The following is an 18,176-nucleotide window of genomic DNA, read 5'->3' on the forward strand; positions in this document are numbered from 1 at the left end:
GATGCTAGTGTCTGTCCCCGGTTGCTCTAGTGTCCAGCTTTAAAGTCCTGAGAATGAGCCGTCTCTCTGAAATTTTCACTTGGCCAGAGATATTCTGAATTTAAAAAATAGACGGGGGAAGCTGTTTTTTTTTTGACTCCCACTTCGTGCTAAGCTTTGTCATTGAACACTGAAGCAAGATATGGTGTGCCTATGTTTAGTAGAGTCCTTTAATCTGCCTACAATAGCTGCTGTCTGTTGTCACATGCTAGGGGGTTGGGAAGCAAGGTGTTACAAAAGGTCCCTGGCCGGTGAGAAATAGACATTTACATTCAATTCCTTTCCCTCTACCAGAAGGTCCAGCACAGAGTCTCCCATTGCAGGTACCTTCCCATCTCAGCCAGAGGGCTCTGTGACCTCCTGCCTTCTCCCCAGATTGGACTCAGATGAGCCCTAGTGTGGACGAAACCAGATTTAACCTGGGATCCCCATAGCATATGCATCTACACCCAGGTGTGATTATAGAAGCCAGAACATGGCAGGTGAGTGAATTGGCTCCTTGTTTTCCTACCTCCCAAGGCAGGACCGTACTTAAATCATCTCAGGCAGATGGTTAACTGTCCTATTTTAACAGGTCTCCAGGGAGGAAGATTTCAAAATTCCCTATGGCTGTCTGTTCTAGTATTTAATCATCTTTATTGCCAGCGAGTTCTCCATCCCCATTCTAAATCTCCTTGGCTGTGATTTAAGCCTTTTTTTTCCTTGGGGTGGGGAACACTATGGCTTTAGGGGAGGAGGCAGACTCTGTTTTTAATTTGGCTGTCTCAGGAGTCATTTATTTGAACATCCGTTGGAGTTTGTTTTCTTTGTTGGTAAACAGGATGGAGTTAGGATGGTTCTCAAGGGCTCTTCTAGCTCCCAAAGCTCTGAGTTCTCAATTTAAAGTGCTGCCTTGTGGTTGTCTGCAGCCAACCATGTTGTGGCAGGAACAGTGCTGGGCTATGTAGAAAGCTCGTGCAATGACGTGCAGTCCTGGTTCACAACGCCTCTCACCTGTGGAGACAATGGAGCTGCATGGGAGAGCTGACAGCGAGGGACAGGGCGCTCTACTCCAGGCCTTTCAGAAGTCCCGTTGCAGTTAGCTGGTTGGTAGGATAAGGATGGCATGTTTTAAAGGTGCTGCCCCGCCTCCAGCTCCATAGGACATATGAATAGCTAGTTAGGTTTTTGTCCTCTCTTCCTCTGGACCTTTGAAGAACAAATGCTGGAGGAGAGTGATGCCACCAATCATTACCAGGCAATCCTTTGGTGTCCCGTCTGCTCCAAGGAAGAGATGTCCCTAGAAGCATTATGTGGCCTCCAGACAGCAGGGATTAGGACAGCATGACCCCAGGTGCTGCTGGGAGGCAGTCATGCTAGGGAAAGGCTCTCTCAGGAAGCAAATGGGTGCTCAAGGCAGTTAACCCCTTTCCTGCTAGTTCTAAAAAATTCTGGTATGTGTGTCCTGAGGGCTTTCAGCACACAGCATTTGTAGCTTTGTTTATGGGCAGGGCACTTGTTTATCCTGGGCAAAGTTCTATCAGCTGAAGGGCCAAGAGCCCTGGGCCGTGCCGTAGGCAGGAGCAGATACAGGTCTGCCAATGACCCATCCTATCATGAGATATGGTAATCTGTCAGTTGTGGTATAGTCTTACCTCCTCAAGCTCCTTAAAGGGAGAGAGGAGAAAGACCTTCTTGTTGAGTAGGCTGGCGAGGAATGTTAATCTCTTGCACAGGGCAACATAAGGCAGTAGAATTCTAGGGCCCGAGCCTGCTGTCACTGACAGAAATCCGCATGGTATTTCAGAGTTAGCTGGAGGTTACAGTACCTCTGACCCAACCCAGTCTTGAAATTGTTCAAAAGCATGGCATTGGGTTACAGCAAAATGGCCTAGGTCCTCTGGACGCGCAATGGGGGAGAACATTGATTCCAATGCAGAAGAGGCGCTCCTGAGATGGGGGCAGGATTCTCTGCTTTGCATAGGGATGCACTACAGAACTGCTTCTGACCAGGATGCCGGCAGAGAAGGATCACTTTAGTGCCCAATTATGCTCCACTAGATCCATAGCACAGAGTTGGGAGATGCTATTGTTGAAGTCTGTGTTGTTTCTAAACATGTAGTTTTTCTTGTCTCCAGGACTAAGTGTCTGGCGGAACATTTTTATTTATTTATTTTTTGCTTTACTGAAAATATTTTTTTATATAAAACATTGTAATTATGACTTTCCTTCCCCGAACTCTTCCCAGTTTCTCCCCATCTCCCCTCCCATCAAGATCTACATTCTTTTTCTGACAGAAAAATTCACAATTTCAGAGGATTCAGAACAGATAGGCTTGGTTCCTCGTGGTGCATCACCAATAGCAGCAGGTCTGTGTGGTGGAGGCTACTGTTCACTTTAAAATTGCATTTTAAAAGTGTGTGTGTGTGTGTGTGTGTGTGTGTGTGTAGGTTGTAAGTCAGAGAGTAATTTAAATGACTTAGTTCCCTTCTTCTACCAAGTGAGTCCTAAGGACAGAGTTCATAACCTCAGGCTTGGTAACAAGTACCTTTACCTACTGAACCACAGCGCTAGCCCTGTTATTCTCTTCTTGATAGATGGGAAACAAAGAGAAGGATAGCAGAAGGGCACAGGAAGATCTGTGATCCCCAAGGAAAGGCCTCTGGTAATGCCCTTCCCCGACCTTGTCCCTTTACCTACCTCCTTGTAATGGTGGCTTTCGAGAAGCAATGCATTGGCTAGGCAATTCAGAGTTCTTATGATCTACTAATCTCTAGAAACTCAACATGGACACACCTAGAGGTATGCTTCCCTCATTCCCAGACATTTCTTTTTAAATATTATTTTTTTTTATTCTTGAATATTTCATGTATGTATGCAATAAAACATAAGCATATCCACCTACCATTGTTTTCACTTTCAACATTGTCCTCCCCCAAGCTGTCATATTTTTACTATAACCCACTAAGTCTAATTAGTGCTGCATATATATGTATGGATATTGACATCTACTGGAGCATGAAAAACTTACTAGTGGAAGTACATTAAAAAAAAACTACAGGAATGATTCTCCCTCTTCCAGCAGGTATCAATTGCCAATAACTCCTCAACAAGAGGCGAGGCCTGGAGAGCACCTCCTCCATCTATGCCGGAATTTTGGGTGTCTCGATCTGATGCAGGTCGAATGATGGCAATCCCAGCTCATGTGGATTCCTGAGTGCAGTAGCCCTGTCAACACTAGAAGTTTAACACTTCACAGCATTCTTTCCACCATCTGGATCCTTCTTTCTGCCTCCTCTCCCAGCATGTTCTTTATACCATGATGATGGTGGGGAAGAGAGGTTGAGAAAGGTGTCTCACTTAAGACTGAGCACGCCATCTTGGCCCTTGGATCAGTTACACATCTCAGTATTGACTGTTGACCTCGGGACCAAGGCTATGCTGCTTACATCCTCATTTGTAGGGTCTGTCCCCTGTGGTACAGTTGATGCACTAAGGGCCACACCATTAAAGAAAACTGATTCTCTCTTCCCAGAAGCTATCAACCACCATTAGCTCCCCAGATAGAAGAGTGAGGATGTCATGAGCCTATTCCCTCTCTGGGATGGAGTTTTTTTTTTAATTTTTAATATTTTTATTACATATTTTCCTCAGTTACATTTCCAATGCTATCCCAAAAGTCCCCCATAGCGCCCCCGACTTCCCTACCCACCCATTCCCATTCTTTTGGCCCTGGCATTCCCCTATATTGGGGCATAAAAAGTTTGCAAGTCCAATGGGCCTCTCTTTCCATTGATGGCCGACTAGGCCATCTTTCAATACATATGCAGCTAGAGACAAGAGCTCCGGGGTTCTGGTTAGTACATCCTGTTGTTCCAACAATAGGGTTGCAGATCCCTTTAGCTCCTTGGGTACTTTCTCTAGCTTCTTCATTGGGAGCCCTGTGATACATCCAATAGCTGACTGTGAACATCCACTCCTGTGTTTGCTAGGCCCCGGCATCGTCTCACAAGAGACAGCTATATTTGGGTCCTTTCAACAAAATCTTGCTAGTGTATGCAATGGTGTCAGCGTTTAGAAGCTGATTATGGGATGGATCCCTGGATACGGCAGTCTCTAAATGGTCCATCCTTTCATCACAGCTACAAACTTTGTCTCTGTAACTCCTTCCCTGGGTGTTTTGTTCCCAATTCTAAGAAGGGGCACAGTGTCCACACTTTGGTCTTCATTCTTCTTGAGTTTCATGCGTTTAGCAAATTGTATCTTATATCTTGGGTATCCTAAGTTTTGGGCTAATATCCACTTATCAGTGAATACATATTGTGTGAGTTCTTTTGTGATTGTGTTACTTCACTGAAGATGATGCCCTCCAGGTCCATCCATTTGGCTAGGAATTTCATAAATTCATTCTTTTTAATAGCTGAGTAGTACTCCATTGTGTAAATGTACCATAATTTCTGTATCCATTCCTCTGTTGAGGGACATCTGGGTTCTTTCCAGCTTCTGGCTATTATAAATAGGGCTGCTATGAACACAGTGGAGCATGTGTCCTTTTTACCGGTTGGGACATCTTCTGGATATATGCCCAGGAGAGGTATTGCTGGATCCTCCGGTAGTACTATGTCCAATTTTCTGAGGAACCGCCAGACTGATTTCCAGAGTGGTTGTACAAGCTTGCAATCCCACCAACAATGGAGGAGTGTTCCTCTTTCTCCACATCCTCGCCAGCATCTGCTGTCACCTGAATTTTTGATCTTAGCCATTCTGACTGGTGTGAGGTGGAATCTCAGGGTTGTTTTGATTTGCATTTCCCTGTTGATTAAGGATGTTGAACATTTTTTCAGGTGCTTCTCTGCCATTCGGTATTCCTCAGGTGAGAATTCTTTGTTCAGTTCTGAGCCCCATTTTTTAATGGGGTTATTTGACTTTCTGGAGTCCACCTTCTTGAGTTCTTTATATATATTGGATATTAGTCCCTTATCTGATTTAGGATAGGTGAAGATCCTTTCCCAATCTGTTGGTGTTTTTTTTTGTCTTATTGATGGTGTCTTTAGCCTTGCAGAAGCTTTGTAGTTTCATGAGGTCCCACTTGTCAATTCTCGATCTTACAGCACAAGCCATTACTGTTCTATTCAGGAATTTTTCCCCTGTGCCCATATCTTCAAGGCTTTTCCCCACTTTCTCCTCTATAAGTTTCAGTGTCTCTGGTTTTATGTGAAGTTCTTTGATCCACTTAGACTTGACCTTAGTACAAGGAGATAGGAATGTATCGATTCGCATTCTTCTACATGTTAACCACCAGTTGTGCCAGCACCATTTGTTGAAAATGCTGTCTTTCTTCCACTGGATGTTTTTAGCTCCCTTGTCGAAGATCAAGTGACCGTAGGTGTGTGGGTTCATTTCTGGGTCTTCAATTCTATTCCATTGGTCTATTTGTCTGTCACTATACCAGTACCATGCAGTTTTTAATCACAATTGCTCTGTAGTAGAGCTTTAGGTCCGGCATAGTGATTCCACCAGAGGTTCTTTTATCCTTGAGAAGAGTTTTTGCTATCCTAGGTTTTTTGTTATTCCAGATGAATTTGCAGATTGCACTTTCTAATTCATTGAAGAATTGATTTGGAATTTTGATGGGGATTGCATTGAATCTGTAGATTGCTTTTGGCAAGATAGCCATTTTTACAATGTTGATCCTGCCAATCCATGAGCATGGGAGATCTTTCCATCTTCTGAGATCTTCTATAATTTCTTTCTTCAGAGACTTGAAGTTTTTATTATACAGATCTTTCACTTCCTTAGTTAGAGTCACGCCAAGATATTTAATATTATTTGTGACTATTGAGAAGGGTGTTGTTTCCCTAATTTCTTTCTCAGCCTGTTTATTCTTTGTGTAGAGAAAGGCCATTGATTTGTTTGAGTTAATTTTATATCCAGCTACTTCACCGAAGCTGTTTATCAGGCTTAGGAGTTCTCTGGTGGAATTTTTAGGGTCACTTATATATACTATCATATCATCTGCAAAGAGTGATATTTTGACTTCATCTTTTCCAATTTGTATCCCTTTGATCTCCTTTTGTTGTCGAATTGCTCTGGCTAGGACTTCAAGTACAATGTTGAATAGGTATGGAGAAAGTGGACAGCCTTGTCTAGTCCCTGATTTTAGAGGGATTGCTTCAAGCTTCTCACCATTTACTTTGATGTTGGCTACTGGTTTGCTGTAGATTGCTTTTATCATGTTTAGGTATGGGCCTTGAATTCCTGATCTTTCCAAGACTTTTATCATGAATGGGTGTTGGATCTTGTCAAATGCTTTTTCCGCATCTAACGAGATGACCATGTGGTTTTTGTCTTTGAGTTTGTTTATATTCTGGATTACGTTGATGGATTTCCGTATATTGAACCATCCCTGCATCCCTGGGATGAAACCTACTTGGTCAGGATGGATGATTGTTTTGATGTGTTCTTGGATTCGGTTAGCAAGAACTTTATTGAGGATTTTTGCATCAATATTCATAAGGGATATTGGTCTGAAGTTTTCTATCTTTGTTGGGTCTTTTTGTGGTTTAGGTATCAGAGTAATTGTGGCTTCATAGAATGAGTTGGGTAGAGTACCTTCTGTTTCTATTTTGTGGAATAGTTTGTGAAGAACTGGGATTAGATCTTCTTTGAAGGTCTGATAGAACTCTGCACTAAACCCATCTGGTCCTGGGCTTTTTTTAGTTGGGAGACTATTAATGACTGCTTCTATTTCTTTGGGGGATATAGGGCTGTTTAGATCATTAACCTGATCTTGATTCAGCTTTGGTACCTGGTATCTGTCTAGGAACTTCTCCATTTCATCCAGGTTCTCCAGTTTTGTTGAGTATAGCCTTTGGTAGAAGGATCTGATGGTGTTTTGGATGTCTTCAGGATCTGTTGTTATGTCTCCTTTTTCATTTCTGATTTTGTTAATTAGGATGCTTTCCCTGTGCACGCTAGTGAGTCTGGCTAAGGGTTTATCTATCTTGTTGATTTTCTCAAAGAACCAGCTCCTTGATTGGTTGATTCTTTGAATAGTTCTTCTTGTTTCCACTTGGTTGATTTCGTCCCTGAGTTTGATTATTTCCTGCCGTCTACTCCTCTTGGGTGAATTTGCTTCCTTTTGTTCTAGTGCTTTTAGGTATGTTGTCAAGCTGCTAATGTGTGCTCTCTCTAGTTTCCTTTTGGAGGCACTCAGAGCTATGAGTTTTCCTCTTAGAAATGCTTTCATTGCGTCCCATAAGTTTGGGTATGTTGTGGCTTCATTTTCATTGAACTCTAAAAAGTCCTTAATTTCTTTCTTTATTCCTTCCTTGACCAAGGTATCATTGAGAAGAGTGTTGTTCAGTTTCCACGTGAAGGTTGGCTTTCTATTATTTATTTTGTTATTGAAGATCAGCCTTAGTCCATGGTGATCTGATAGGATGCATGGGACAATTTCAATATTTTTGTATCTGTTGAGGCCTGTTTTGTGACCAATTATGTGGTCAATTTTGGAGAAGGTACCATGAGGTGCTGAAAAGAAGGTATATCCTTTTGTTTTAGGATAGAATGTTCTGTAGATCCATAATTTCTGTTAGTTTCTCTGTGTCCCTGTTTAGTTTCTGTTTCCATGATCTGTCCATTGGTGAAAGTGGTGTGTTGAAGTCTCCCACTATTATTGTATGAGGTGCAATGTGTGCTTTGAGATTTACTAAAGTTTCTTTAATGAATGTGGCTGCCTTTGTATTTGGAGCATAGATATTCAGGATTGATAGTTCCTCTTTGGAGGATTTTACCTTTGATGAGTATGAAGTGTCCCTCCCTGTCTTTTTTAATGACTTTGGGTTGGAAGTCAATCTTATCAGATATTAGAATGGCTACTCCAGCTTGTTTCTTCATACCATTTGCTTGGAAAATTGTTTTCCAGCCTTTCATTCTGAGGTAGTGTCTATCTTTTTCTCTGAGATGAGTTTCCTGTAAGCAGAAAAATGTTGGGTCTTGTTTGTGTAGCCAGTTTGTTAGTCTATGTTTTTTTATCGGGGAGTTGAGTCCATTGATATTAAGAGATATTAAGGAAAAGTAATTGTTGTTTCCTGTTATTTTTGTTGTTAAAGTTGGCATTCTGTTCTTGTGGTTGTCTTCTTTTAGGTTTGTTGAGGGATTACCTTCTTGTTGTTTCTAGGGCGTGGTTCCTGACCTTGTATTGGTTTTTTTCTGTTATTATCCTTTGAAGGAGAGATAATGTGTGAATTTGGTTTTGTCGTGGAATACTTTGGTTTCTCCATCTATGTTAATTGAGAGTTTGGCTGGGAATAGTAGCCTGGGCTGGAATTTGTGTTCTTTTAGTGTCTGTATAACATCCGTCCAGGATCTTCTGGCTTTCATAGTCTCTGGTGAAAAATCTGGTGTAATTCTGATAGGCTTGCCTTTATATGTTACTTGGCCTTTTTCTCTTACTGCTTTTAGTATTCTATCTTTATTTAGAGCATTTGTTGTTCTGATTATTATGTGTCGGGAGGTATTTCTTTTCTGGTCCAGTCTATTTGGAGTTCTGTAGGCTTCTTGTATGTTCATGGGCATCTCTTTCTTTAGATTTGGGAAGTTTTCTTCTATAATTTTGTTGAAGATGTTTGCTGGTCCTTTGAGTTGAAAATCTTCATTCTCATCCACTCCTATTATCCGTAGGTTTGGTCTTCTCATTGTGTCCTGTATTTCTTGGATGTTTTGAGTTAGGATCTTTTTGCATTTTACATTTTCCTTGATTGTTGTGCCGATGTTCTCTATGGAATCTTCTGCACCTGAGATTCTCTCTTCCATCTCTTGTATTCTCTTGCTGATGCTCGTATCTATGGTTCCAGATTTCTTTCCTAGGGTTTCTATCTCCAGTGTTGCCTCATTTTGGGTTTTCTTTATTGTGTCTACTTCCCTTTTTAGGTCTAGTATGGTTTTGTTCATTTCCATCATCTGTTTGGATGTGTTTTCCTGTTTTTCATTAAGGACTTCTACCTGTTTGATTAGGTTATCCTGTTTTTCTTTAAGGATTTGTAACTCTTTAGCAGTGTTCTCCTGCAATTCTTTAAGGGATTTTTGTGCTTCCTCTTTATTGTCTTCTACCTGTTTACCAGTGTTCCTTTGTATTTCTTTAAGTGTGTTATTAAAGTCCTTCTTGAAGTCCTCTACCATCATCAGGAGATATGCTTTTATATCCCTGTCTAGCTTTTCCGGTGTGTTGGGGTGTCCTGGACTGGGCGAAGTGGGAGTGCTGGGTTCTGATGATGGTGAGTGGTCTTGGTTTCTGTTAGTAAGATTATTAAGTTTACCTTTCGCCATCTGGTAATCTCTGGGGTTAGTTGTTGTCGTTGTCACTGTTTAAAGATTGGAGCAGAAGCTGTGTTCCACTCACCAGCAGTCTCAAAATCCTGTGGCGGGCTCTAGCTAACCTGGTGCTGGTCCGGCCGGAAGAGGCCTGTGGTCCTACTCAGGCCGGTTTTCTGCTTCCCTAACTAATGCAGTCTCAGGTCCCCCGCGCAATTGGATTGGAGCAGAAGCTGTGTTCCACTCACCAGAAGTCTTAAGATCCTGTGGCGGGTGTTGTGGGTAGCTGGCGAGTGTCAGCCGACCCTGCGCCCTAGCTACCCCGGTGCTGGTCTGGCCGGAAGAGGCCTGTGCGGGATGGAGTTTTTACTGGCTTGATCTTGTATGGGTCTTGTGCAGGCAACCACAGCTGCTATGAGCCCATCAATCTTGTGGTATCCTGAAGACACCATTTCACTCTGGTTCTTGCCAGCCTCTGGCTCTTACAATCTTTCTATCACCGTCTCCTGTAATGGTCTCTGAACTTTGGGGGTGTTGTGATATAGATGTCCAACTTACAGCAGATCATTTCACAGACACTTATTCTCTGTATTGAGTTTCTGCTGTGCACGGCAAAGAGATACTTCTTTCATGAGGTCCGAGACCTGCCTTCATGTATGAGTATAGATATAGAAATTTAGAGGGCAGTTTGATACAAGGTCTGTTTAGCAAAATAATAGCAGTTGGTCCTTCCATGTAGCCTATGAGCTCCCCAAACAATGGGTTCTTGGCCAGATTTACAGTCCTAGGTATGCATTTCCTTCTGTGGTAGGTGGGCCTTACGTCCAATCAGAAAGCAGTTGGTTACTACCTACTTAACATTCATGCTACTACTGCGCCTATGGCATATTGTGTTACACCTGGTAGGTCAAATTGTTCATGACTGCCTTTCCACCCCCCCCCAACCGTTAGTACAATGAAAGTTAACTATTTTAGATTAAGATTGATTTCTCCATGTTCTGTGATAAAGTGTGTGGTATCATCAGTAATTGAATCTTACAATTGAGTTCTTTTGAGCAACAAAAAGCAATAGCAATATCCTGTATTGCCTCTGGAGCCTCCAGGACATCCTTACTAACATTTGAGTGGGGTGTATCTATCCCACACCTAGCACTGAGTTTTTTATTCGTTAACCTGTGGGTTTTAAGAGGAACATTATCCTCTGTGTAGCGTATCCCCATATAAACGAGTAAGTTCCATATAGACTTTTGCAAATATCTTTAGTGTTAACAACCCTTTCTCCTAGCTCTTCCTCCAACCCCTTTCCACTCAACCCTCCCTCATCCTTGAGGAGACCATTAGTATTCAGAGTTATTACTGAAAGATGAATATTGATTCATGTCACGTTATTGATTTTGTGGCATTAGTTATCCCAGTGTTGTTTATTTATCTCTGTGACAGCTTCGTTCTGTTTATCCTCGTCTCCTGATGAAACTATGCTTCTACTACTGTCCGTGGATCTGCCTTACTGGCCATGAATTCTCTTAGTCTGTTTTTATCATGGAACATTTTTATTTCTCTTTCTATTTTAACAGATAGTTGTGCTGGCTATAATAGTCTGGCTAGACAGTTGTGGCCTTTCAGGGCTTGGAATATATCTTTCGAGACCCATATGGTTTTAGAAGTTTCTGTCTAAACAAACAAACAAACAAACAAACACCCCCCAACCAATCAGGTGTTAGTTACTCTAGTGGATTGCCTTTAGAGGTGATGAGACCATTCTCTATTGCAGTCTTCAATTTTCGTTCTTTAGCTTGCATTTTAGGTGTTTTAACTATAATTTGTTGTGGAGAATTTTCTCTCCTGGTCCTCTGATTTTGGTATTCTGCATGCTTCTTGTATCCGGATAATATCTCTCTTTCATTAGGTTTGAGAAATTTTCTTCCAGGATTTATTGAAAATATATTCTATGCCCCTGGCAGTCTTCTTCTTCTATGCCCATAACTTGAAGATCTGATCTTTTCACGGTGTCTCAGAGCTCTGATGTCATACACTTTTTACTAATTGCTCTAACTTGTGTTCCAGCCACGTTACTCTTTTCCCACACTGTCCATTTTCCGGCACAGCTTACCACTGAGCCCGTGGTTTTGTTTGTGGAGCACAGCATCTCTTCCAGTGCATTTCAGGTCAGGTTTCCCTCAGCGGTTCTCTCTTCATGTTTGGACTGATGTCCCCATTTCATCCAGCTCTTGCTGTGAGCTCACATCTTTACATTGTTTGAACATAATTATAATTATGGTTTTTAAAGTCTTTATCTGGAAGTTCTTCCAATTTGCTCTCATTAAGAGCCATTTCTCTGGGTTTGATAATTTTGGGGGAGGACATGTTATCTTGGATTTTCTTTCTTTCTTTCTTTCTTTCTTTCTTTCTTTCTTTCTTTCTTTTTTTTTTTTTTTGCCTCTCAGTAAAGTTTTATTGATACACAAGACCATGTATGTAATACAAATTGCACAGAAGCAAAAGCTATGACCAATGGGTTAATAATTCTCCACGATGACTTCTGTGCTGCCATACCAAGCCATAGTAGTTGTAATCAAGACTAGAAGTTCTTTTTTTTTAATTTTTAATATTTTTATTACATATTTTCCTCAATTTCATTTCCAATGCTATCCCAAAAGTCCCCCATAGCGCCCCCCACTTCCCTACCCACCCATTCCCATTCTTTTGGCCCTGGCATTCCCCTATATTGGGGCATATAAAGTTTGCAAGTCCAATGGGCCTCTCTTTCCATTGATGGCCGACTAGGCCATCTTTCCATACATATGCCGCTAGAGACAAGAGCTCCGGGGTTCTGGTTAGTATATCATGTTGTTCCAACATAGGGTTGCAGATCCCTTTAGCTCCTTGGTTACTTTCTCTAGCTTCTCCATTGGGAGCCCTGTGATACATCCAATAGCTGACTGTGAACATCCACTCCTGTGTTTGCTAGGCCCCGGCATCATCTCACAAGAGACAGCTATATTTGGGTCCTTTCAGCAAAATCTTGCTAGTGTATGCAATGGTGTCAGCGTTTAGAAGCTGATTATGGGGTGGATCCCTGGATACGGCAGTCTCTAAATGGTCCATCCTTTCATCACAGCTACGAACTTTGTCTCTGTAACTCCTTCCCTGGGTGTTTTGTTCCCAATTCTAAGAAGGGGCACAGTGTCCACACTTTGGTCTTCATTCTTCTTGAGTTTCATGCGTTTAGCAAATTGTATCTTATATCTTGGGTATCCTAAGTTTTGGGCTAATATCCACTTATCAGTGAATACATATTGTGTGAGTTCTTTTGTGATTGTGTTACTTCACTCAAGATGATGCCCTCCAGGTCCATCCATTTGGCTAGGATTTTCATAAATTCATTCTTTTTAATAGCTGAGTAGTACTCCATTGTGTAAATGTACCATAATTTCTGTATCCATTCCTCTGTTGAGGGACATCTGGGTTCTTTCCAGCTTCTGGCTATTATAAATAGGGCTGCTATGAACATAGTGGAGCATGTGTCCTTTTTACCGGTTGGGACATCTTCTGGATATATGCCCAGGAGAGGTATTGCTGGATCCTCCGGTAGTACTATGTCCAATTTTCTGAGGAACCGCCAGACTGATTTCCAGAGTGGTTGTACAAGCTTGCAATCCCACCAACAATGGAGGAGTGTTCCTCTTTCTCCACATCCTTGCCAGCATCTGCTGTCACCTGAATTTTTGATCTTAGCCATTCTGACTGGTGTGAGGTGGAATCTCAGGGTTGTTTTGATTTGCATTTCCCTGATGATTAAGGATGTTGAACATTTTTTCAGGTGTTTCTCTGCCATTCGGTATTCCTCAGGTGAGAATTCTTTGTTCAGTTCTGAGCCCCATTTTTTAATGGGGTTATTTGACTTTCTGGAGTCCACCTTCTTGAGTTCTTTATATATATTGGATATTAGTCCCTTATCTGATTTAGGATAGGTGAAGATCCTTTCCCAATCTGTTGGTGTTTTTTTTGTCTTATTGATGGTGTCTTTAGCCTTGCAGAAGCTTTGTAGTTTCATGAGGTCCCACTTGTCAATTCTCGATCTTACAGCACAAGCCATTACTGTTCTATTCAGGAATTTTTCCCCTGTGCCCATATCTTCAAGGCTTTTCCCCACTTTCTCCTCTATAAGTTTCAGTGTCTCTGGTTTTATGTGAAGATCCTTGATCCACTTAGACTTGACCTTAGTACAAGGAGATAGGAATGGATCGATTCGCATTCTTCTACATGTTAACAACCAGTTGTGCCAGCACCATTTGTTGAAAATGCTGTCTTTCTTCCACTGGATGTTTTTAGCTCCCTTGTCGAAGATCAAGTGACCGTAGGTGTGTGGGTTCATTTCTGGGTCTTCAATTCTATTCCATTGGTCTATTTGTCTGTCACTATACCAGTACCATGCAGTTTTTATCACAATTGCTCTGTAGTAGACCTTTAGGTCCGGCATGGTGATTCCACCAGAGGTTCTTTTATCCTTGAGAAGAGTTTTTGCTATCCTAGGTTTTTTGTTATTCCAGATGAATTTGCAGATTGCACTTTCTAATTCGTTAAAGAATTGATTTGGAATTTTGATGGGAATTGCATTGAATCTGTAGATTGCTTTTGGCAAGATAGCCATTTTTACAATGTTGATCCTGCCAATCCATGAGCATGGGAGATCTTTCCATCTTCTGAGATCTTCTATAATTTCTTTCTTCAGAGACTTGAAGTTTTTATTATACAGATCTTTCACTTCCTTAGTTAGAGTCACGCCAAGATATTTTATATTATTTGTGACTATTGAGAAGGGTGTTGTTTTCCTAATTTCTTTCTCAGCCTGTTTATTCTTTGTGTAGAGAAAGGCCATTGATTTGTTTGAGTTAATTTTATATCCAGCTACTTCACCGAAGCTGTTTATCAATCAGGCTTAGGTGTTCTCTGGTGGAATTTTTAGGGTCACTTATATATACTATCATATCATCTGCAAAAAGTGATATTTTGACTTCATCTTTTCCAATTTGTATCCCTTTGATCTCCTTTTGTTGTCGAATTGCTCTGGCTAGGACTTCAAGTACAATGTTGAATAGGTATGGAGAAAATGGACAGCCTTGTCTAGTCCCTGATTTTAGAGGGATTGCTTCAAGCTTCTCACCATTTACTTTGATGTTGGCTACTGGTTTGCTGTATATTGCTTTTATCATGTTTAGGTATGGGCCTTGAATTCCTGATCTTTCCAAGACTTTTATCATGAATGGGTGTTGGATCTTGTCAAATGCTTTTTCCGCATCTAACGAGATGACCATGTGGTTTTTGTCTTTGAGTTTGTTTATATACTGGATTACGTTGATGGATTTCCGTATATTGAACCATCCCTGCATCCCTGGGATGAAACCTACTTGGTCAGGAAGGATGATTGTTTTGATGTGTTCTTGGATTCGGTTAGCAAGAACTTTATTGAGGATTTTTGCATCAATATTCATAAGGGATATTGGTCTGAAGTTTTCTATCTTTGTTGGGTCTTTTTGTGGTTTAGGTATCAGAGTAATTGTGGCTTCATAGAATGAGTTGGGTAGAGTACCTTCTGTTTCTATTTTGTGGAATAGTTTGTGAAGAACTGGGATTAGATCTTCTTTGAAGGTCTGATAGAACTCTGCACTAAACCCATCTGGTCCTGGGCTTTTTTTAGTTGGGAGACTATTAATGACTGCTTCTATTTCTTTGGGGGATATAGGGCTGTTTAGATCATTAACCTGATCTTGATTCAACTTTGGTACCTGGTATCTGTCTAGGAACTTCTCCATTTCATCCAGGTTCTCCAGTTTTGTTGAGTATAGCCTTTGGTAGAAGGATCTGATGGTGTTTTGGATGTCTTCAGGATCTGTTGTTATGTCTCCTTTTTCATTTCTGATTTTGTTAATTAGGATGCTTTCCCTGTGCACGCTAGTGAGTCTGGCTAAGGGTTTATCTATCTTGTTGATTTTCTCAAAGAACCAGCTCCTTGATTGGTTGATTCTTTGAATAGTTTTTCTTGTTTCCACTTGGTTGATTTCACCCCTGAGTTTGATTATTTCCTGCCGTCTACTCCTCTTGGGTGAATTTGCTTCCTTTTTTTCTAGTGCTTTTAGGTGTGTTGTCAAGCTGCTAATGTGTGCTCTCTCTAGTTTCCTTTTGGAGGCACTCAGAGCTATGAGTGTTTCCTCTTAGAAATGCTTTCATTGCGTCCCATAAGTTTGGGTATGTTGTGGCTTCATTTTCATTGAACTCTAAAAAGTCCTTAATTTCTTTCTTTATTCCTTCCTTGACCAAGGTATCATTGAGAAGAGTGTTGTTCAGTTTCCACGTGAAGGTTGGCTTTCTATTATTTATTTTGTTATTGAAGATCAGCCTTAGTCCATGGTGATCTGATAGGATGCATGGGACAATTTCAATATTTTTGTATCTGTTGAGGCCTGTTTTGTGACCAATTATGTGGTCAATTTTGGAGAAGGTACCATGAGGTGCTGAGAAGAAGGTATATCCTTTTGTTTTAGGATAGAATGTTCTGTAGATATCTGCCAGATCCATTTGATTCATAATTTCTGTTAGTTTCACTGTGTCCCTGTTTAGTTTCTGTTTCCATGATCTGTCCATTGGTGAAAGTGGTGTGTTGAAGTCTCCCACTATTATTGTATGAGGTGCAATGTGTGCTTTGAGATTTACTAAAGTTTCTTTAATGAATGTGGCTGCCTTTGTATTTGGAGCATAGATATTCAGGATTGATAGTTCCTCTTGGAGGATTTTACCTTTGATGAGTATGAAGTGTCCCTCCCTGTCTTTTTTAATGACTTTGGGTTGGAAGTCAATCTTATCAGATATTAGAATGGCTACTCCAGCTTGTTTCTTCATGCCATTTGCTTGGAAAATTGTTTTCCAGCCTTTCATTCTGAGGTAGTGTCTATCCTTTTCTCTGAGATGAGTTTCCTGTAAGCAGCAAAATGTTGGGTCTTGTTTGTGTAGCCAGTTTGTTAGTCTATGTCTTTTTATCGGGGAGTTGAGTCCATTGATATTAAGAGATATTAAGGAAAAGTAATTGTTGTTTCCTGTTATTATTGTTGTTAAAGTTGGCATTTTGTTCTTGTGGCTGTCTTCTTTTAGGTTTGTTGAGGGATTACCTTCTTGTTGTTTCTAGGGCGTGGTTCCTGTCCTTGTATTGGTTTTTTTCTGTTATTATCCTTTGAAGGGCTGGATTCGTGGAGAGATAATGTGTGAATTTGGTTTTGTCGTGGAATACTTTGGTTTCTCCATCTATGTTAATTGAGAGTTTGGCTGGGTATAGTAACCTGGGCTGGAATTTGTGTTCTTTTAGTGTCTGTATAACATCTGTCCAGGATCTTCTGGCTTTCATAGTCTCTGGTGAAAAATCTGGTGTAATTCTGATAGGCTTGCCTTTATATGTTACTTGGCCTTTTTCTCTTACTGCTTTTAGTATTCTATCTTTATTTAGAGCATTTGTTGTTCTGATTATAATGTGTCGGGAGGTATTTCTTTTCTGGTCCAGTCTATTTGGAGTTCTGTAGGCTTCTTGTATGTTCATGGGCATCTCTTTCTTTAGATTTGGTGCTTTTCTGACCGGAAGAGGGTTGTGGCCCTATGTAGGCTGGATTCCTCTCTCCCCAACCAGAGCAGTCTCAGGTCCCGCGTGATTGGACTGGAGCAGAAGCTGTGTTCCACTCCCCAGCAGTCCCAAAATCCTGCGGCCGGGGTCGTGGGTAGCTGGCGGGTGTCAGGCAACCCTGCGCTCCCGCTACCCCGGCGCTGATCCGGCTGGATGAGGCCTGTGGCCCTACTCAGGCCGGTTTCTGCTTCCCTAACTAATGCAGTCTCAGGTCCCGCGCAATTGGATTGGAGCAGAAGCTGTGCTCCACTCACCAGAAGTCTTAAGATCCTGTGGCGGGTGTTGTGGGTAGCTGGCGAGTGTCAGCCGACCCTGCGCCCCAGCTGCCCTGGTGCTTTTCTGACTGGAAGAGGGTTGTGGCCCTATGTAGGCCGGATTCCTCTCTCCCCAACCAGAGCAGTCTCAGGTCCCGCGTGATTGGACTGGAGCAGAAGCTGTGTTCCACTCCCCAGCAGTCCCAAAATCCTGCGGCCGGGGTCGTGGGTAGCTGGCGGGTGTCAGGCAACCCTGCGCTCCCGCTACCCCGGCGCTGATCCGGCCGGATGAGGCCTGTGGCCCTACTCAGGCAGGTTTCTGCTTCCCTAACTAATGCAGTCTCAGGTCCCGCGCAATTGGATTGGAGCAGAAGCTGTGCTCCACTCACCAGAAGTCTTAAGATCCTGTGGCGGGTGTTGTGGGTAGCTGGTGAGTGTCAGCAGACCCTGCGCCCCAGCTGCCCTGGTGCTTTTCTCCTTTCTTTCTTTCTTTCTTTCTTTCTTTCTTTCTTTCTTTCTTTCTTTCTTTCTTTTGTTTCTATGGTAAGACTTGTACATCTGAACCTAGTTGTCAGTTGAGTCTCCTTTCATCATTTCTTTCCTTTCCTTTCCTTTCCTTTCCTTTCCTTTCCTTTCCTTTCCTTTCCTTTCCTTTCCTTTCCTTTCCTTTCCTTCCCTTTCCTCCCCTTCCCTCCCCTCCCCTTCCCTCCCCTCCCCTCCCCTCCCCTCCCCTCCCCTCCCCTCCCCTCCCCTCCCCTCCCCTCCCCTCCCCTCCCCTCCCCTCCCCTCCCCTTCCTTTCCTTTCCTTTCCTTTCCTTCATATTTTTTATTTTTATTTTTAAGTTCAAGTATCTTTTCTTCTTTGAGTGGAGGCATTTACAATGTTCAGGAGAAGGCTAAGCTGTAGCGGGGTTGAGAGTTAG

General features: G+C 42.0%; 1 protein-coding gene across 14 annotated transcripts in view; it reads left to right on the top strand.

The window, feature by feature from the left end:
* The window catches only part of Cacna1c (calcium voltage-gated channel subunit alpha1 C), a 623,917-nt gene that overhangs the window by 65,930 nt on the left and 539,811 nt on the right, over positions 1 to 18,176 (top strand). Inside the window, exon 1 of one of the 14 annotated variants that reach the window (XM_085840085.1) lies at positions 242 to 521. The exons of the other annotated variants lie outside the window; for them this stretch is intronic. Coding sequence (XP_085696211.1) covers positions 515 to 521 — 7 coding nt within the window. The 5' untranslated portion in view covers positions 242 to 514. Of the gene's footprint in view, positions 1 to 241; positions 522 to 18,176 lie in introns of those variants that run through there. 14 annotated transcript variants of the gene reach the window in all.

The sequence above is a fragment of the Mus caroli genome, unplaced genomic scaffold, assembly GCF_978045245.1.
Source record: "Mus caroli unplaced genomic scaffold, Mus_caroli_1 scaffold_7, whole genome shotgun sequence".
Lineage (NCBI taxonomy): Eukaryota > Metazoa > Chordata > Mammalia > Rodentia > Muridae > Mus > Mus caroli.